The 22,268-nt window shown below is 39.4% G+C and overlaps 1 protein-coding gene across 1 annotated transcript in view; it reads right to left on the reverse strand.

Annotated features, from left to right (window-relative positions):
- uchl5 (ubiquitin carboxyl-terminal hydrolase L5) overlaps window positions 1-22,268 on the reverse strand; it is a 38,717-nt gene that overhangs the window by 15,925 nt on the left and 524 nt on the right. Inside the window, exons 2-6 of the mRNA XM_061976343.2 lie at window positions 16,883-16,946; window positions 14,331-14,436; window positions 10,234-10,359; window positions 8,819-8,880; window positions 4,951-5,081 (exon numbers count right to left, since the gene is read on the reverse strand). Of these exons, the coding sequence (XP_061832327.1) occupies window positions 4,951-5,081; window positions 8,819-8,880; window positions 10,234-10,359; window positions 14,331-14,436; window positions 16,883-16,946 (489 nt within the window). The remainder of the gene's footprint in view (window positions 1-4,950; window positions 5,082-8,818; window positions 8,881-10,233; window positions 10,360-14,330; window positions 14,437-16,882; window positions 16,947-22,268) is intronic.

Genomic DNA, 22,268 nt, shown 5'->3' on the forward strand with positions numbered 1-22,268 from the left:
TCGAAGGGATGGATGGATGAAGAAAAGATGAGCGAGTGGTTAAGGGAAGTTTACGCGAAGAGGCCGGGTGGCTTTTTTCACACATCTCCGAAGGCGAACACACCTTCACTAAGACGGGCAGACAGCGCCGGACGACATACGCCAACATTTGCCAGTGGATCGTAAATGCCTGGGCAGATATTTCGGTCACAACTGTGGTCCGAGCTTTCCGGAAGGCAGGATTCACAGAACAACAGCGACACTGACTCCGATGACTTCGACGAGACGGAACCGGCCATTTTGGATACCACGCTTGCGCAACTTTTCAATTCGGACACCGAAGACGAAGAATTCGAAGGATTTACGAATGAAGAATAACTTCAGAAGGTGAGCGCTATGTTTATTTTGTGTGTTGTGACATTAACGTTCGAGCAACATTATGTTGCTATTGCTCTACACCATTTTGAATTTTACTATGTTTGTGATTGCACATTTGCGTACATTTTGGGACAGAGTTGTTAGAACGCTGGTTTTCAATATATTATTAAAGTTTGACTGAACTATCTGACTGTTTTTTTGACATTCCCTTTAGCGCAGCGTAGGCGCGGCTTATAATCCGGGGCGGCTTATTGGTGGACAAAGTTATGAAATATGTAATTCATTGAAGGTGCGGCTAATAATCCGGTGCGCCTTATAGTGCGGAAAATACGGTAATACCAAGAAAAAGAATTGGGCACAATTGAGCATAATTCATGGGGATTGGTGGAACTCGCGTGACATCATCGCGAAACACTGGGAGACTGAATTTTATATGTATACCCCACAACATAAACAAAAAACATTTTATTACATCCTCTCAAGGGACATTACTACATAAATTAAACTTGGATATACTGTAATTTGAAGTAGCCAATGTACAGTATACATTTACTTTCCTCTGGAAACAACTTAACACATTGTATTATGCCCAGATAGCCCAATTAACTGCATTTTCTATGCTGTTTTGCAAGACCTGTGTCAGTGACTTCAAACTTGACACCTCATTGGCTGGTTCTGAGACAGGATCGATTGCCTCAGTATTAATTTACTGAAAGTGGATCTTGCTTTTTGAAGCAGCAAATTTTTCTACACTGAATTTTTAAATATTTAATTTTTCAGCACTGAATTTTTTTATACTGATTTTCTATACAGTGTATTTTTATACAATTAATTTTTAAACACTGAATTTTTAAAACACGCATTTTGCTAACAAATTGTTTTAAATGAAATTGTCAGCTTAATTTGATGTAAAAAAAAAAAAAAAAAAGATCTATCCTCTACTGCTTGTCCCTCTTGGGGTCGCGGGGGTGGAAGGATCCTATCCCAGTTCACAATATTCAAACGCAAAAAAGTCAGTTACTGTATATACATTTTGTTTTACAAAAAGTGTTCGTAATAAAGACACATTAACCTCCATACGCTTAAAATCAGCAAAATATGTAAATATTACAAGTTATAATAAACGTCTCTGTTACGACATTACATATATACTTACAGCGTGTATAGAACACCATGATGGAGGTGTTTGGATGTTTTTTTAAAGCGCTTTACAGGCAAAATAGGCCGACTAGCATAGGTTCCATTGTAAGCAAACTTTCAAAACGCATTTATTTACTAGTTACAAAATATAAACGTGTGCTTGTCTCACATAAGGATTATGAATGATAGGAAACATTTAAAAAAAGTGCAGTTCCCCTTGAAGTGCGGATTCAATCTGATAGTGATTACCAGTGTCCGTAATAATGGCGTTAGTAACGCCGTTACTTTTACTAGTAACGAGTAATCTAATTACTTTTAGGTCCGTTACAATGCAGTTAGCGATAGCCTGATGTAACGTGGCACGATACTTTTGATGTGGTTTTATTCATGTTAACAACAAGACAGTGCCATAAGTGCAGCAAGTTCAATGCAGGAAATATATTTTTACTCGTGAAAGCAACAAGCCGAACCGCATTAGAATGAACTTGATATCATATAGGAAGAGGCAAAATCACACTGTGACATAGCAGACAACACCATACACGCATAATGGGACTATTGAACAACAAATCAATGATTGAAATGACAAATTTGCCATCAAAAATTTTGGATGGCAAAATCGTTTGTTGACAAGAAGATATGACAGCTATGGAAGCACATTCAATCTCTTAATTAAGCAGAGGTAACACAATCCGATTGAAAGATTTAAAAGAGCTGGCCTCAACGCGCGCTGCTTACTGCTAAAGCTAAAAAACACAGCTCAGTTTAACCCCTGTGTAATGTTCATATTGTTGTTACTCAGCCAGCGTTTGTGAGTAACAACAATAAGAACGTTGCACGGAAAATTTCTCTGCCAGTTTCTGCATCCCACAGGGGTTCTTCTTTTGTGTTTCTGCACCTGCGGTTCCCACACAAGGTTGCAACATTGTTTGTCAACACTGTCTGCTCTCATTTTCTCCCACATTTGACCCTCTGATGTTCTGTGTACCTACGCTCTGTCCTCCTCCTGTCTAGGCCTGCTGTGTGTGTGTGTGTGTGTGTGTGTGTTACACAGAACATCAATTTCCACACTTCTTTTAGACCCAGACATCTTATATGTAATAGAAATGTGTACGGGGTAGAGATGCGCGGATAGGCAATTATTTCATCCGCAACCGCATCACAAAAGTCGTCAACCATCCGCATCCACCCGAACTAACATTTAATCAAAACCGCACCCGCTCGTTGTTATACATCTAATATAGACGATGCAAGGCATTAGTGAAGTTATAAAGCTTTTGCCTGTTAAAGAAAGGAGACTGATCCAATTCAGCAGAGACATTCAATGCGTGCCACGCTGTCACGGCCCAGACGCACACCAGTGCGCAATCATCTGGGAGCCGCGCTGAGCGCACCTCCAAGCGCGCTCGCGCCACTCAAACTGCTGCAGGCAGCTGCGTTCACACATGCATCAGTAAGCCTGTGGCACTCTTCTGGGATCACGGCGGACGAAACTGCTCATGCTCAGGGTGTTTGTGGAGATTCGGGGTTTTGCACAAATGTGATGCACCATGTTAGATGTCCCGGTTTTGTGACTGTCGTAGACATAAACAGCGTCGCAGCTCTTGCAAATCACGTAGCCAGCATTACTATCATCCTGATTTACAACCTCATAAAAACGAGTCCACGCTGAACTTTTCTGGCCTTTTTTTCCCCTGGTCTTTAGTATTCCCTTTTTTAGTTTGTCGCGTACCACGTTTGCTGCCGGCGTTGCCATCTCTTTTTTTTTTTCTTCTTCTGTTGTGGCATATGCTGCAGGTGCCTGCTCGTTTTTCGTATGTGGGTAACAACATTTAACTATGTATATATATTTCCGAATTGGTTTAACTGCCACCCGCCTGAATCTATTTAAAATCTAATTTTTTTTCATTTCAACCGCCCGACCCGACCCGCGGATAAAATCTTTTTTTTTTTTTATTTCAACCGCCCGACCCGCGGATAATCCGCGGACTCCGCGGTTGTGTCCGCAAACCACGCATCTCTAGTAGGGGGGGTGTATGGTGTGTGGTCATTAAATATGTATTCTGATATATGTTCTTCACAGAAAATTAGCCAAAGTCCGTGAGTCTCAGTTTGAAAAATTAATTAATTGTGTCATTTTTCTTTTAATCAAAAATGAAAACGGGTCCCACAGACCCGAACATCACGCAAGGGTTAAACCCTCGATGACATCACACGTCACTATGCAACAGGGCCCACCTTTTTAAAAGCAGACTCTGCACACTGTGCTCTTATAGTAAATATCTCCCAAATGCATATGGCAGATATTGATTTATTTTAAATAACATATAAATTACTTTCCCTAGTAATTAATTACATTTATTAAAGAATAATTCCGTTAGTAATTCAATAACCGTATTTTTCGGAGTATAAGTCGCACCCGAGTATAAGTCGCACCTGCCGAAAATGCATAATAAAAAAGGAAAAAAAACATATATAAGTCGCACTGGAGCCCGGCCAAAATATGAAAAAAACTGCGACTTATAGTCAGAAAAATACGGTACTTTTATAGTAAAGTAACTATAATTAATTACTTTTTAAAAGTAATTTTCAGCACACTGGCCATGAGACCCAGCCCTACTTAACAGTAGACAACACAAGTGAGTACACTCCTGGCTACACCTGTATATGTTCCAACATGCAAAGCAAACTGCGGAATTCGTCATGTTCCTGTTTTGCCTGTTTGACTGGCCCTTACAAATGAGTGTAAATTGTTTTTTAGGTAAAACATTTTTTAGGTAAATTTGGTGCTTTGGTTAAATTCTCTCATATTAGCTAAAAGATATTAAACAAATAACTTATGGAAAATTGGAGAAATATAATTTTTGCTATACTACAAACGGTAATTTCTTCACTATTTGTTAGGTTTAAGACAGGACATGTACAGGTATACCAAAACCTGTGTCCATGCCAATGAAATACAGCCTTTTATCGCATCACTCAGCACTAACTGCTCTGTCCACTTTATAACTTTTACTTAAATAATCACAGAGCCTGACAGCAACATCCCTAAATGAGTGGGAAGCACCAATAACGGCCAGAATTTTTGAAATGCGGATTGAAATTCTCGACCAAAGTATATTGTGCTTGAAACCAGTACAATTTAAAATCCCTATAGAGACAAAACACAGCACCTACATCGATAAACCAATAGTTATTTTGATGGAAAGAGCAAGAACTAAGAACACGATCACACCTGTATTCAAGTACGCTGGTCCGGACCAAAAATCTTAAAAAAGATGCATTGGCTACGTTCACAATTTAGATCTTTTTTTTAAAAATCAAATCCCGTCTTTTTATGTTTATCAGTGTCAGTCCTGTCGCATTTGTGGAAATTTCAAACATTTAACAGTACTCACGTAGTGTTGACATCTGTAGTATATGTACAACAAAAAATGATTTTCCCATGCTTACCTAGGTCAATTGGTCCTTCTCGAAGTCCATCCAACTCGTAAAGTCGACCATTTACAGGAACATAACTCACAAAGTGAAATGCATCCTCGTCCTTTGCAGAGGACTTGGCATCAAACTCAAACATTTGTTGCCTAAAAACATAAAAAAGTAAAATGGAATAATTAATTGCCAACAGTAAGAAATAAATATAATACACAGACTTTAGTGCTAAATGGGATTTCAGTTTTTACTCCGTTTATACTTTGTTGTAGCTAAGGAGAGATGCCAAAGATAGGGAGGGCACACTAGGGCTGGGCGATATACCCGATATATCGTGGGTGTGTCTCTGTGCGATATAGAAAATGACTATATCGTGATATTCGAGTACCGTATTTTCCGCACTATAAGGCGCACCTAAAAACCACAAACTTTCTCAAAAGCTGACAGTGTGCCTTATAACCCGGTGCGCTTTATATATGGATAAATATTAAGATTCATTTTCATAAAGTTTCGGTCTCGTAACTACGGTAAACAGCCGCCATCTTTTTTCCCGGTAGAACAGGAAGCGCTTCTTCTTCTACGCAAGCAACCGCCAAGGTAAGCACCCGCCCCCATAGAACAGGAAGCGCTTCTTCTTCTACTGTAAGCAACCACCCGCCCGCGCAGAAGAAGAAAAAGCGCGCGGATATTACCGTACGTTTCATTTCCTTTGTGTGTTTACATCTGTAAAGACCACAAAATGGCTCCTACTAAACGACAGGGATCCGGTTCATGAAAAGACGCAATCTCTCCATCCGCACACGGATTACTATTTCACAGCAACTGATATTCCTGTGAACCGCACTGTGGATACAACGGGAGCACGTACGGTGAATATTCGCACCACAGGGAATGAGAAGTCATCCTTCACTGTGGTTCTAGCTTGCCATGCTAATGGCCAGAAACTTCCACCCATGGTGATATTCAAAAGGAAGACCTTGCCAAAAGAGACCTTTCCAGCCGGCGTCATCATAAAAGCTATCTCGAAGGGATGGATGAAGAAAAGATGAGCGAGTGGTTAAGGTAAGTTTAAGTTTACGCGAAGAGGCCGGGTGGCTTTTTTCACGCAGCTTCGTCCATGTTGATATACGATTCCATGCGCGCCCACATCACGCTGGTTTTAATATATTATTAAAGTTTGACTGACCTATTTGACTGTTTTTTTGACATTCCTTTAGCGCAGTTAGATGCGGCTTACAACACGGGGCGGCTTATAGGTGGACAAAGTTTTGAAATATGCCGTTCATTGAAGGCGCGGCTTATAACCCAGGGCGCCTTATGGTGCGGAAAATACGGTATACGTTCTCACGCAGTTGCTTTTAGCTGCGGGCATTACACTACAGGCGTTTCTCACTCTTTTTCTTGTCTCTCCTTCTCACAGAGACATAAAACAAGCGCACCTTCTTACATACGTATAAGCCCTCACGGAGCAGAGAGGTAGCGGCTAGCTGTGGTGCGAGTGGTAATACGAAAGAAAGAAGGTGCGAATCTGGTAACAAATGAAGGAAGAATTAATTCCCAAGAAAAACAGCAGGGAGTCCATCGTCTGGCGGTGGTTTGGCTTCAAGCGGGAAGATGTCGAAGAGACAACCGTACTATGTCAAGTGTGGGGCAAAAGCGTTGCTACAAAAAGTAGCATTACTGCTAATATGTAGCATCATTTGAAAAGTCACCCGCTAGAGAATGAAGAGTGCTTGAAACTCCGCATGTCAACATCTCCGTTCGGTGCCACACCAACAAAATGCCGAGGCAACCATTTCCACATCAACACCGTATGAAAAAAATAGTCAACAGCAGAAGGAGATGACGTCCTCAGGAAACTACCACATAGCGAAGGACATACACTATTTGATTTCCTATTATGCAGCTCATTTTTATTTGACAGTTATTGAAATATCTTGTGTGACATCATGCACAAAAGTGCACTTTATTTGTTTTTAACTATTGTAGTGGCGTTCTGTACAAAAAGTGCACTTTAATTTAGTGTTGTTTTGATATGTCATCTTAGTGACATCATGCACAAAAGTGCATAATAGCTTGTTTTAAAATGTCTCTGACAATCTTTGCACTTTCTGTTTGGAAATGACATGAATGTTTGTGCCACTGCTTAATAACTGTTTAATAAATACAGTTTTGGTCAATTGACTTACCGTATTTTCCGCACTATAAGCCGCACCTAAAAACCACAAATTTTCACAAAAGCTGTCAGTGCGGCTTATAACCCAGTGCGCCTTATATATGGATTAATATAAATATTTATTTTCATAAAGTTTCGGTCTCGCAACTACGGTAAACAGCCGCCATCTTTTTTCCCCGTAGAAGAGGAAGCGCTTCTTCTTCTATGGTAAGCAACTGCCAAGGTAAGCACCCGCCCCCGTAGAAGAGGAAGCGCTTCTTCTTCTACGGTAAGCAACCACCCGCCCCCGTAGAAGAAGAAGCGCGCGGGTATTACGTTTCATTTCCTTTGTGTGTTCCATGTTGATATACGACTCCATGTGCGCCCACATCACAGGTGGTGTCAAAAAACAAGTGAAGCCCACAAATACAACACTCGCCGTCATTCCGGGTGGATTAACCAAAGAACTCAAACCGCTCGATATTGGTGTCAACAAGGCATTTAAAGCACGACTGCGAACGGCGTGGGAACAATGGATGACCGAAGGCGAACACACCTTCACTAAGACAGGGAGACAGCGCCGGACGACATACGCCAACATCTGCCAGTGGATCGTAAATGCCTGGGCGGATATTTCGGTCACAACTGTGAAGCTTTCCGGAAGGCAATGACTTCGACGAGACGGAGCCGGCCATTTTGGATCCCGTATTCGCCCAACTTTTTAATTCGGACACCGAAGGAGAAGAATTCGAGGGATTTATGAATGAAGAATAACTTCAGAAAGTGAGCGTTATGTTTATTTTGTGTGTTGTGACATTAACGTTCGAGCAACATTAAGTTATTGATGTTATTGCTCTGCACTATTTTGAATTTTACTATGTTTGTGATTGCACATTTGCCCATTACCGTACATTTTGGGAGTGAACAGAGTTGTTAGAACGCTGGTTTTTAATATATTGTTAAAGTTTGACTGACCTATCTGACTGTTTTTTTGACATTCCCTTTAGCGCAGTTAGATGCGGCTTATAACACGGGGCGGCTTATAGGTGGACAAAGTTTTGAAATATGCCGTTCATTGAAGGCGCGGCTTATAACCCAGGGCGGCTTATGGTGCGGAAAATACGGTAGTTGTGATTTCCCTCTCTGCATGAAAGTTTAAAATGAGCATATATTAATGCAGTATGAAGAAGAATGTTTTAATGTAGACACATAGAATCATCATACTGCTGTGATTATATGCATCAAGTGTTCATTCAAGGCTAAGGCAAAGTATCGCGATATATATATCGTGTATCGTGACATGGCCTAAAAATATCAAGATATTAAAAAAAGACCATATCACCCAGCCCTAGGGCACACATAGTTGCGCTAAGACCAAAAATAGGGGAGTTTGGGTGACTTCCTCGACCGCCGTCTGAAATCAAACTGGCATCTCCCTATCAGCTGGGTGCACTATGTCCGCAGCTGGACTCAAATTGTGACATTCCCAAAGCCAGATCCTTACATACTGAGCTACTGCTAACTCAATTATAGAAGGTATGTAAGTAATAACATTTCAGACCAAAACCCAATCCCAAACCTATAAAATTCGTACCCAACATCTAAATTACTGCAAGCACAAACATTCCACATAGTTCCACATAGTAGTTTTAAGAAAATTAAAAGTTGAGCATTAATTTTCGGTGAAGTCAATCAAGTACACCTGTTCCAGCTAATACGTAAGCAGGAAGTTACCTGGCAAAGCTGTTGTGAACTTGTCTTATAACTTCAGAGTTGCTGAGAGCCAAACCTTTCATCTGAGGGGCAAAGAGGAAGCAGGATTATACTACAGTTTCCTTATAAAAAGCATGTGAATATGAAGGGCTTGTGCAAAAATAGTGTCTATCAACAAACTTTATGTACAATTATTGGAGTACAATTTGTTACTACTTATTGACAATAAAATGTGTTTGACTGATTTTAAGGTTTAGAGCACTATATTTATCACATTACCCATGTCCAATTACTAATATACACATACACAGGTGAAACTCGAAAAATTTGAATATCATGCAAGGCTTTGTTTATTCCAGCTATTTGATTTACAATGTGAAACTAATATATGACATGAGCTCATCACATGCAACTCAAGATATTTCAAGCCTTCTTTTGATATACCTTATTATCTAACATGTACTGTATTGGGGCCCCGGCTTATAAGCTATTACAGCTTCCTGGGAGTTTTCCTTTTACAAAGCACTTACAAATCTTATACATGTGTTAAGTGTTTGCACTTTTATAATGTTTTGCAAACAAATAAATAATGATGATGATGACTATGGCTTACAGCTAATAAAGAACTTGAATTGAAAATCTTAAAAAATGTTGGCCTGCAGTGCCTCAGACTGGAAGACTCTCCAGAGAGTGGTGAGGACGGCGGAAAAGATCATCAGGACTCCTCCTCCTCCTATCCAGGAGATCGCAAAAAGCCGCTGCCTGACCAGGGCTCAGAAAGTCTGCAAAGACTCCTCCCATCCCCACCAAGGACTGTTTTCACTGCTGGACTCTAGAAAGAGGTTCCGCAGCCTCCGAAGCAGAACCTCCAGGTTCTGTAACAGCTTCTTCCCTCAGGCTGTAAGACTCTTGAACGCATCATAATAATCCCCTCAATTCCCCCCCAAAATGGATTAACTCACTGGAAAATAAAGACAATATAACATACATCCATTAACGTGGATGCATATGTAAAAGTGCAATATATTTATCTGTACATTAATCTATTTATTTATATCTGCACCTTATTGTTTTTTTTATCCTGCACTACCATGAGCTAATGCAACGGAATTTCGTTCTTATCCATACTGTAAAGTTCAAATTTGAATGACAATAAAAAGATAGTCTAAGTTTTCCAAAATTAAGCTGCGATCATCAACATAAAGGCTTGACATATCTCATTTTGCATGTAATGTGTTTATATAATATATATTAATTTCACATTTGAAGTTGAAATGCTGAAATAAATGGCCTAAAGCAAGATATTGATTTTTTTTGGTTTTACCTATATATGTTTATTTACACTGTATATATTTATTAAGGTAAATCAAAAGCCATCTGAATTCCAAATTACATATATTGATAGTGATAAATATTGTGAATAGAAATAAACATACTGCAGCATCAAAACTCTGTGAAAACTCTCTGAACTCAGTTAGTGTGTCTCCAAGTGACATGTCAGGATGGGTGCAGTTGAGCAAAACGCTGACGATTGCCTGGGTGGCACAAGCGTTGTTAATGACCTGAAATCACAGAAGTAACATACATTCATATTAAAAAGAGCAAAAACACAAATCCTTCGGTCCTCACACAGCTTAATGATCCTAATGCACATGAAATAGGATTTAATTAAATGCTCCAATTTAATTAAATGCTCTTAAAATGCTGTTCCAATGTGTTATTAAGTGCCATGTATAAGGGGTTTCCAAAAAAGCAGAGCGAGGGACATTTTTGACCGACAAAATTAATTTATTGTGAGATATGTTTTTAGATATTAAATTGATTTGCTTTGTTGCCTGTAACACACAGCTAAGATGATGATGTTTTGTCAAATACTTAGATAGATTTTTATTTATCCCAGCATGGGGAAATCATGTTGTTGCAGTGCAGGTTTTTACATATAGTAACAGAAATAAAACATAATGAAAAACTAAAAATTACTAATAAATAATACATATTTCACACTAATGATTGCACTGTGAATAGATAAAGCTAAACCAAAAACACGACCTTAACATGAACCTCTTCAATAATATTTTTCAGATTTTATTGCATGATATTTGCAGTAGGAAGATAAGTTGAATATCTATATTTCAAATTACATGTTAAATTGGAAGTAATATTATGATTTTGATGAATGGTTTATTTTATTTACTTTTGTTAAAACAACTATTAATCGGATCCATCTTCACTAGGATTGTGCAATATGGACAATAGACGATATAAATGATGTACATTTGAGTACCGGATTTTCCGGACTATAAGATGCATCTAAAAATACTTTAAACTTCTCAAAAATCAACAATGCGCCTTATAACCCGGTGTGCCTAATATACGGAATAATTCTAGTTGTGCTTACCGACCTTACAGCTGTTTTATGTGGTACATGGTGTAATGATAAGTGTGACCAGTAGATGGAAGTCACACATAAGAGATACGTGTAGACTGCAAGATGGCACGAGTAAACAACACCAAAACTTTAAATGTTTTATGTGGTACATGGTGTAATGATTAGTGTGACTAGTAGATGGAAGTCACACATAAGAGATACGTGTAGACTGCAAGATGGCACGAGTAAACAACACCAAAACTTTAAATGGTCCATTGAGAATATAGAACATTACACACGGCGCTCAAAATATCTGTCTAAATGCTTTAGTACGACTTTGGTAAGCCAAGAAGCCGCACTGCTTGATGGATTGTCGGAGCATAACGGCTACCGTAGTTAGAAGTACTGTGAGTCAACATACGGTATTATTATGGTGTGTGTAAAAAGACCGCAAAATGGAACCGATTAGCAGACATACCTGGCGTTCTGTTTCGCAATATTATGCAAAATCAACTTTTCTTACCTTCTGGTGCCTACTGATCTGTATTTGGCATCTGCATAAGTCCTGAAAATGGGCACGCGTCTGCCCTTGTAGTCTGTGCAGACACTGTAGTCTATATGCTTTTTCTTTATCTTCTTGTTATGGGGCATTCATTCTCTGCTGTTGCCATTTCTAATATAAAGTAGCATAAAGTTCTAACTTATATCTCGGTATGGAAGCACTAAAAACTACCGGTGTAGTGGGTTTACATAATTCACCCACGGAACTTTAGAACTTTAGTCGGACGGTTTGCACATGTGAGCAACGGATGAGGAGATGCTGCTCCGTTATTGATTTAAGTAAAGTCTGAAAGTCGTTAAAGCAGTTAGCTTCATCTTTTGACACTTCTTCCACTCCCGTCCTTGCACGCTACAACAAAGATGGCAGGGAAAAGACGCTGTCAAACTGGAGGCAATGCAAATAATCAGAAGTCGTCAGAAGACGACTTGAAGATGGTCTGTAAAACATAATCTATGCAACATTTTTGACCAAAGAACCTTTAATAAATGTTATGTAAACCAAAAGGAACGTTTTTAAAATGAGAAAAAAAATCATAATATGATCCCTCTAATGCGCCTTATTATCCGGTGCGCCTTTCGCATGAAAACAGACCTGAATAGACCCGCCCATCTTATAATCCGGTGCGCCCTATGGTTCGAAAAATACAGTAACAAGAGAGCTTTTAATACTATTGTTTCATCATAATGCATGTTGATACATTCTAGCTGTGTTCCGCAAATCTGACAGCAACAAACGAACAAGCGCTTACTCAACGCACTGTAGTATTCTCGCTAGCGACTAACGTCCCTCCACAATGCGAAACCACATAATCAGCAATCCTTGCCTCCATGGCATAAACTGTTTCTTATCATCCCAGGAGGAATAGCTAAACATGCAACACTGCACACTGTAAGCTAAACAGCAAGCTAGAGCGCTTGATATAAACAAAAGTTAGGCAAATTGATACAAATATCGACAATAACAAGAATATCAATATATGGTCGATATTACAGTGGTTAGATTGACAGTTTTTGTTATTGTTGAACTCAGCAAATATGTCCCTGTACACAGGAGGACTTTAAGGGCAAAAAAACAAAAGGATTTATATCAGAGCAAATAGTAGGAAATCATTTCAATATTTAAATGGATATCGTTACATCGCCATCCTGTGTTTTTGTTTTATTATTATTGTGATCAAAAATGTAATCTTTCAAGGATCTAGAACATTTCGAATATCAGCCTTCAAATGACAACATAGGTATTAGAATTTAACAGACGCGAAGATAGAAACCTGTTAAAACAGAAAGTAATCAGCTATTAACAGTAAATTAGCAGGTAGATGAATAATAGTTTTGAGAAAAGACAGCTGGAAATTACGCATGTTTTACCGCATATGGGAGTCTTTGGAACCCGTTTTGAAAAGCGTCTATTATCATTTATATTTCTTCATTTATATATATATATATATATATATATATATATATATATAAATAAAGTTATTGCAGGAGGCTGCAATATATATTGTGATATAGATTTAGTAGCCAAACAGGGGAGCACTGTCAAAAGGTGTGATAACATTTACTGTCATGGGGTGTGATAATATTCCACCAAGGTGTTACAGCATTGTGCTTTGCAATTTATATCTACTGACTTAAATTACTCACCGTTCATGTTGTTCAAAGATTAGCTTAGATAAACATATTTTGTTAAATGCATTCAACCAGTGATTCTCAAGTCTGTAAATTACAGCATACTGTATATGGAGTATCATTGTTGATGTTTGTGCATTGTGTGTAATGTTAAAGTGGCCTATAATAATAATAATGAATTACATTTGTAACGCACTTTACATTTGTTAAAACCTCAAAGTGCTACAAAGTGTAAAAAAGAATAATAAACAAAGTAAATTAAAAAAAGGTAAAAAATAAAAATAGAAATAATATTAAATATACTTGTTTAATAAAACATCGGCCTTCTTTTTAATGAATACTTAGGCCTACTGCGCTACTGTATTTGAATGTTTGCCACTACGGTGGTAGAGCCATGTGTTTTCTGCGACAGTACTTGGTGGAAAAAGTTTGAGAACGACTGCATTGAACCAATCATAATTGCTTTCTTCATATTCACTATAAATGAGTGTGGAGGGGGGCGTGGCCTGCGGGCCTGCAGCGAAGCGGGGTGTGTCAGGGCCGGCCTCGAAGTCAGCGACAGGTGCATAAATAGCCCAGGTGGGCCTTATTATCTAATCACCTGTCGCTCTGTTTAAAGCAGCAGCCGGGGAGGAGAGGTGGTGGGAACTGGCGTGAGAGCGAGACTGAAAGAGACTAAAAGACAATTGCTGGAAAGCAACCTGGGACATTACGTCAAAATAAAACAATATTGTAACCCTGAAACGGGCTCTCATGTCGGTGCTTGGTGGTCTGAAGAACCCCCGGGAGGGCATCCTCCACAATGAGATATTACTATTATAAGTTTGGGTGTGTGAGAAGATATACAAAGCTTTCTCATGAAGCGACGAATATTTAAGGGTTAAATATCACTAATCTAATGAGATGTTCCTAGTCCATCTGTTTTAAGATTGTATGCAGTTACTGCAACAAAAAAAAGAACAAAAATAAACGTACCTGTTTTGCAAAGAATATATGGTCCAGTCTTGAATCCTGCACTATTGATCCAGCTGGTTCTTCTCCTGCTTGCCACTTAAACAGGAAAATCAACCCATGAACAGGCCTGGAAGAAAGTGTGTACATTTAAGGATGTGCTAGCCAAAAGGGAGTTAATTCAATTCAATGTTTTTTTTTTCATTTGGTCATCAGTTCATGTAAACCGTACACTTCAAGTGCATAGCAGATAAATAATTAATAAAAGTATTGGTTTACATTTTCTGACCGAAAAGGTATAAGTTGAAGCTAAAAGCAATCAAGATGAATTAAATTGTGAGGACGCTATCCTTCTTTGTGTGGACATTGTTGATTGTCATGTCATGTACGGATGTACTTTGTGGACGCAGTCTCAGCTCCACAAGCTGCAAGTCTTTGCTGTCGTCCAGCATTCTGTTTTTTTTTCTTTGCAGCCAGTTCAGTTTTAGTTTTGTTCTGCATAGTCTTCCCTGAGCTTCAATGCCTTTTCTTAGGGGCACTCACCTTTGGTTTATTTTTGGTTTAAGCATTAGATACCTTTTTACCTGCATGCTGCCTCCCGCTGTCGTCTGCATATTGTGATCATGACAAACCATGTTCCCGACGTCTACAAAGCAATTAGCTACCTGCTGCCACCTACTGATATGAAAGAGTATAACATGGTTACTCTGCCAAGCTCTAGACAGCACAGACACTCAACAACGGCATATTATTTGCGGATTATAATTACTGGTTTGCTAAAAATAGTTTTAACCCAATTAGGTGAAATTACATAATCTCACACGGCACACCAGACTGGTTGAAAAACACTGCATTACATTGTCGACTGGGAATTAAAAAGTGCCATCCATCCATCCATCTTCTTCCGCTTATCCGAGGTCGGGTCGCGGGGGCAGCAGCCTAAGCAGGGAAGCCCAGACTTCCCTCTCCCCAGCCACTTCGTCCAGCTCTTCCCAACGTGTCCTGGGTCTTCCCCGCGGCCTCCTACCGGTCGGACGTGCCCTAAACACCTCCCTAGGGAAGCGTTCGGGTGGCATCCTGACCAGATGCCCGAACCACCTCATCTGGCTCCTCTCCATGTGGAGGAATTAAAAAGTGCCTGCCTGCAAATTAATTTTTTATCTGAGTTTGATACATTTTGTATTATTTGCACAGCTCTGTTATTTATTTTAAGTAGAAATAATAGTTTTCTATTGTATTTATGTTATGTAATTCTGAGCTACTTAAACAGTTTATTTTCCATCTTGACTACCTGGGTTAATAAAAGTGCCACTGACTGTTTACGGTGCAGTTGTCATTCAGTTAAATGTCAGTGAATTTCGCTCAAAAATGAATACCTTTACATCAATATTTTCACTGGAAAACATATGGATATATATAACGAATATCGAGGTCAAGTAAAAATATACAGTATAGAGATATACCGTATATTACCAAATAAACGCCCTTGGGCAAATAACCGCCCATGTCCTAATAGACGCCTGGGGTCTGACCCCATTTTGTGAATTAACCGCCTCTTCCTAATAACCGTCTATGTCCAAATAGTCGCCCATGGGCTGTTATTTGCATACCGGTAATTTAGATTACAATGCTACTGGGGTTGCGTTTGCTGCAGTATTATTGTTTTTATGGTTTTATAGAGTTCTTGGTACCATAATTGTATTTTTCCTGTATGCTGCTTTATTTAAAACTTGGAGTACTGCAGCCTTTATTTTATTTAAATGACAGTATTATTGTTCTGTTTTGATGGTGGGTTTTATACTTGAGTACTTGGTACCATAATTTTATTTTTCCCGGTAGGCTGCTTTATTTAAAAGTTTATTTATTTTTAGTATTGGTATTCTATTTGACAATTGTTGCACTACTGCCATGTTGAGGCCTTGTTGATCTCTTGTCTTTTGATAGCCTACCTCATGTTGATCTCTTGTTTTTTTGTTTGTATGTTTACAATAGCTTTTACATTTAAAGTTTTTTGTACGAAAAAAAAATACTGGACAGTAACCATTGTAACCAAATAATGGCCTGGTGCAGGCTGGTGCAAAAATAAATAAAAGCCTTGTGCAAATAACCGCCTGCTTCTTTTAAACGCCTGTCTCCAAAATCGATTTTGTGAAATAAACGCCCGGGCTATTTGGTCATATACGGTACTTTTTCCTCCATATCGCCCAGCCCTATAGCAAAGTAAAGAAGTCATGTGTATAAAGAAGTTAGTAATGTATAGGTATATGAACATTAACATACTATCATGTTCTATGTCTATTGATCGTACTTATTACTACTCACAGCACATATCTGTACTTATTTATAGTCTTATTTTTAACCTTTTTAAAAAAAAAACACATGGATTGAACTGCACATCCTCGGTTCCTTTACGCAGCATTTCCACAGGTTTACCCCTTTCACAGTTACACAATGTACTCTGGAGGTAGTTCTTGCCCATGTTTGAAACATTTCTGAGTTCATATACAGTGTCTTTGGTCACAAACAGCTTCTGAAGACATTGTGGAAGTGGAGTTAGGCACAGTGATTCAACATACTTCAGGTTGTCAAAGTTCTCCGGCTCCATACTCCATATCTCTTCAACCTGGGCACCTTTGGAGCCTAGGAAACAATAACAAAACGTTTGAAATGGCAGACTACTTCAGCATTAAAATAGATCGCGAGTTGAAAACTAAGCAACTTTGAAATGTCTTTGATCATATTACGCCTATACTGGCTTCCTGTGCACTTAAGATGCGACTTTAAGGTTTTACGACTTACGTATAAAATACTAAATGGCCGAGCTCCGTCCTATCTTGCTGATTGTATTGTACCATATGTCCCGGCAAGAAATCTGCCTTCAAAGAACTCCGGCTTATTAGTGATTCCCAGAGCCCCAAAAACAGTCTGCGGGCTATAGAGCGGTTTCTATTCGGCTCCAGTACTATGGAATGCCCTTTCGGTAACAGTTACACTGCAAAAACTGAAATCTAAGTAAGATTAAATATCTCAAATAAGGGTGATATTTGCTTATTTTCTGTCTGATAAGATAATTCTTCTCACTAAGCAGATTTTATGTTAGATGTTTTGGTCCTAAATTATCTCAGTGAGATAGTACAGCTTGTTGCTGAGATTTTATGACCTACTGTACTTTTCGGACTATAAGTCGCAGTTTTTTTCATAGTTTGGCAGGGGGTGCGACTTATACTCAGGAGCGATTTATGTGTGAAATTATTAACACAATACCGTAAAATATCAAATAATATTATTTAGCTCATTCACGTAAGAGACTAGACGTATAAGATTTCATGGGATTTAGCGATTAGGAGTGACAGATTGTTTGGTAAACGTATAGCATGTTCTATACGTTATAGTTATTTGAATGACTCTTACCATAATATGTTACGTTAACATACCAGGCACGTTCTCAGTTGGTTATTTATGCCTCATATAACGTAGACTTATTCAGCCGGTTGTTCACTATTCTTTATTTATTTTAAATTGCCTTTCAAATGTCTATTTTTGATGTTGGGTTTTATCAAATAAATTTCCCCCAAAAATGCGACTTATACTCCTGTGCGACTTATCTATGTGTTTTTCCTTCTTTATTATGCATTTTCGGCCGGTGCGACTTATACTCCTGGAGCAACTTATACTCCGAAAAATACAGTATATTGAGTAAAACATGCTTGAAAGTGTTACATAGCTGTGTCATCAGCACTCACAAATATAAAACTACTTTTTTAAAGTAATAATTTCTTACTTCAAGCATGAAAAAAAAATCATGATGCCGAGCACATATCATTATGTCAAGATAATGGCACTAGGATTTACTTAATTTAAGAATATTTTTCAATATATTGAGCAAAAAGGTTGTTTTTTGTCTACCAAAAAAAGTGCACTATTAGTGAGAATATACTTATTTTAAGATATTTTTGGGTTCATTGAGGTTAGCTAATTTTACTTGTTTTGGAAAGTCTTGACAAGCCGAATTTTCTTGTTCTATTGGCAGATAATTTTTCTTAGTTCAAATAAAATACCCCTCATTTTTGTATTTTTTTTCTTCTTGTTTTTGAACACTGAGTTTTTGCAGTGTAAAAATGCTACTTCAGTAGAAGCATTTTAGTCCATCCATCCATTTTCTACCGCTTGTCCAGTTCAGGGTCGCGGGGTGGTGCTGGAGCCTATCTCAGCTGCATTCGGCCAGAAGGCGGTGTACACCCTGGACAAGTCACCACCTCATCGCAGGGCCAACACAGATAGACAAGACAGACAACATTCACATTCACACACAAGGGCCAATTTTAGTGTTGCCAATCAACCTATCCCCAGGTGCATGTCTTTGGAGGTGGGAGGAAGCCGGAGTACCCGGAGGGAACCCACGCGGGGAGAACATGCAAACTCCACACAGAAAGATCCCGAGCGCAGGATCGAACCCAGGACCTTCGTATTGTGAGGCAGACGCACTAACCCCTGTCCCACCTCCAGTGCTCTGGAATGCCCTCCCGGTAACAGTTAGAGATGCAACCTCAGTAGAAGCATTTATGTCGCATCTTAAAACTCATTTGTATACTCTAGCCTTGAAATTGACCCCTTTTAGACCAGTTGATCTGCCGTCTCTTTTCTGCTCTGCCTCCCTCTCCACGCAGATGAGGTGACCACAGATGGTGCGCTGGCTGTTCAAAGTCAGGACCCAAGGTGGACCACTCATCTGTGCATCAGTTGATGACCTCTCTGTGCTGCTGACTTGTCTCCACTCAAGATGATCCCCTGCTGGCCCGACTATGGACTGGACTCTCACACTATTATGTTATATCCACTATGGACTGAACTCTCACACTATTATGTTAGATCCCCTATGGACTGGACTCTCACACTATTATGTTAGATCCACTATGGACTGGACGCTCACACTATTATGTTAGATACACTATGGACTAGACTCTCACACTATTAACTAGATCCACTATGGACTGGACTCTCACACTATTAACTAGATCCACTATGGACTGGACTCTCACACTATCATGTTAGATCCACTATGGACTGGACTCTCACACTATTAACTAGATCCACTATGGACTAGACTCTCACACTATTATGTTAGATCCACTATGGACTGGACTCTCACTTTTATGTTAGATCTACTATGGACTGGACTCTCACCCTATTATGTTAGATCAACTATGGACTAGACTCTCACACTATTAACTAGATCCACTATGGACTGGACTCTCACACTATTAACTAGATCCACTATGGACTGGACTCTCACACTATTATGTTAGATCCACTATGGACTGGACTCTCACACTATTAACTAGATCCACTATGGACTAGACTCTCACACTATTAACTAGATCCACTATGGACTGGACCCTCACACTATTATGTTAGATCCACTATGGACTAGACTCTCACACTATTAACTAGATCCACTATGGACTGGACTCTCACACTATTAATTAGATCCACTATGGACTGGACTCTCACACTATCATGTTAGATCCACTATGGACTGGACTCTCACACTATTAACTAGATCCACTATGGACTAGACTCTCACACTATTATGTTAGATCCACTATGGACTAGACTCTCACTATTATGTTAGATGCACTATGGACTGGACTCTCACTATTATGTTAAACCCACTATGGACTGGACTCTCACACTATTATGTTAGATCCACTAAGGACTGGACTCTCACACTATTATGTTAGATCCACTATGGACTGGACTCTCACACTATTATGTTAGATCCACTATGGACTGGACTCTCACCCTATTATGTTAGATCCACTATGGACTAGACTCTCACACTATTAACTAGATCCACTATGGACTGGACTCTCACACTACTATGTTAGATCAACTATGGACTAGACTCTCACACTATTAACTAGATCCACTATGGACTGGACTCTCACACTATTAACTAGATCCACTATGGACTGGACTCTCACTATTATGTTAGATCCACTATGGACTGGACTCTCACTATTATGTTAGATCTACTATGGACTGGACTCTCACACTATTATGTTAGATCCACTATGGACTGGACTCTCACAATATTATATTAGATCCACTATGGACTGGACTCTCACACTATTATGTTAGATCCCCTATGGACTGGACGCTCACACTATTATGTTAGATCCACTATGGACTGGACTCTCACACTATAATGTTAGATCCCCTATGGACTGGACTCTCACACTATTATGTTAGATCCACTATGGACTGGACTCTCACCCTATTATGTTAGATCCACTATTGATTGGACTCTCACACTATTAACTAGATCCACTATGGACTGGACTCTCACACTATTATGTTAGATCCACTATTGACTGGACGCTCACACTATTAACTAGATCCACTATGGACTGCACTCTCACACTATTATGTTATATCCACTATGGACTGGACTCTCACACTATTATGTTAGATCCACTATGGACTGGACTCTCACACTATTATGTTAGATCCACTATGGACTGGACTCTCACTATTATGTTAGATCCACTATGGATTGGACTCTCACAATATTATGTTAGATCCAATATGGACTGGACTCTCACACTATTATGTTAGATCCACTATGGACTGGACTCTCACACTATTATGTTAGATCCACTATTGACTGGACTCTCACACTATTAACTATGGACTGGACTCTCACACTATTATGTTAGATCCACTATGGACTGGACTCTCACACTATTATGTTAGATCCACTATGGACTGGACTCTCACACTATTATGTTAGATCCACTATGGACTGGACTCTCACACTATTATGTTAGATCCACTATGGACTGGACTCTCACCCTATTATGTTAGATCCACTATGGACTAGACTCTCACACTATTAACTAGATCCACTATGGACTGGACTCTCTCACTATTATGTTAGATCCACTATGGACTGAACTCTCACACTATTATGTTAGATCCACTATGGACTGGACTCTCACAATATTATATTAGATCCACTATGGACTGGACTCTCACACTATTATGTTAGATCCCCTATGGACTGGACGCTCACACTATTATGTTAGATCCACTATGGACTGGACTCTCACACTATAATGTTAGATCCCCTATGGACTGGACTCTCACACTATTATGTTAGATCCACTATGGACTGGACTCTCACCCTATTATGTTAGATCCACTATTGATTGGACTCTCACACTATTAACTAGATCCACTATGGACTGGACTCTCACACTATTATGTTAGATCCACTATGGACTGGACTCTCACTGTTATGTTAGATCCACTATGGACTGGACTCTCACACTATTATGTTAGATCCACTATGGACTGGACTCTCACACTATTATGCTAGATCCACTATGGACTGGACTCTCACCCTATTATGTTAGATCCACTATTGATTGGACTCTCACACTATTAACTAGATCCACTATGGACTGGACTCTCACACTATTATGTTAGATCCACTATGGACTGGACTCTCACTATTATGTTAGATCCACTATGGACTGGACTCCCACTATTATGTTATATCCACTATGGACTGGACTCTCACACTATTATGTTAGATCCACTATGGACTGGACTCTCACACTATTATGTTAGATCCACTATGGACTGGACTCTCACACTATTATGTTAGATCCACTATGGACTGGACTCTCACACTATTAACTAGATCCACTCGACGTCCATTGCACCGGTCGCCCAGGGCGCGGGGGGGTCCCCACATCTGCAGTCCCCTCCAAGGTTTCTCATTGTCATCCCATTGGGTTGAGTTTTTCCTTGCCCTGATGTGGGATCTGAACCGAGGATGTCGTCGTGGCTTGTGCAGCCCTTTGAGACACTTGTGATTTAGGGCTATATAAATAAACATTGATTGATTGTCTGTCTATCTGTGATGGCCCTGTGAGAGATTGCGACTTGTCCAGG

This window comes from Nerophis lumbriciformis, linkage group LG14, assembly GCF_033978685.3.
Source record: "Nerophis lumbriciformis linkage group LG14, RoL_Nlum_v2.1, whole genome shotgun sequence".
Classification (NCBI taxonomy): Eukaryota; Metazoa; Chordata; class Actinopteri; order Syngnathiformes; family Syngnathidae; genus Nerophis; species Nerophis lumbriciformis.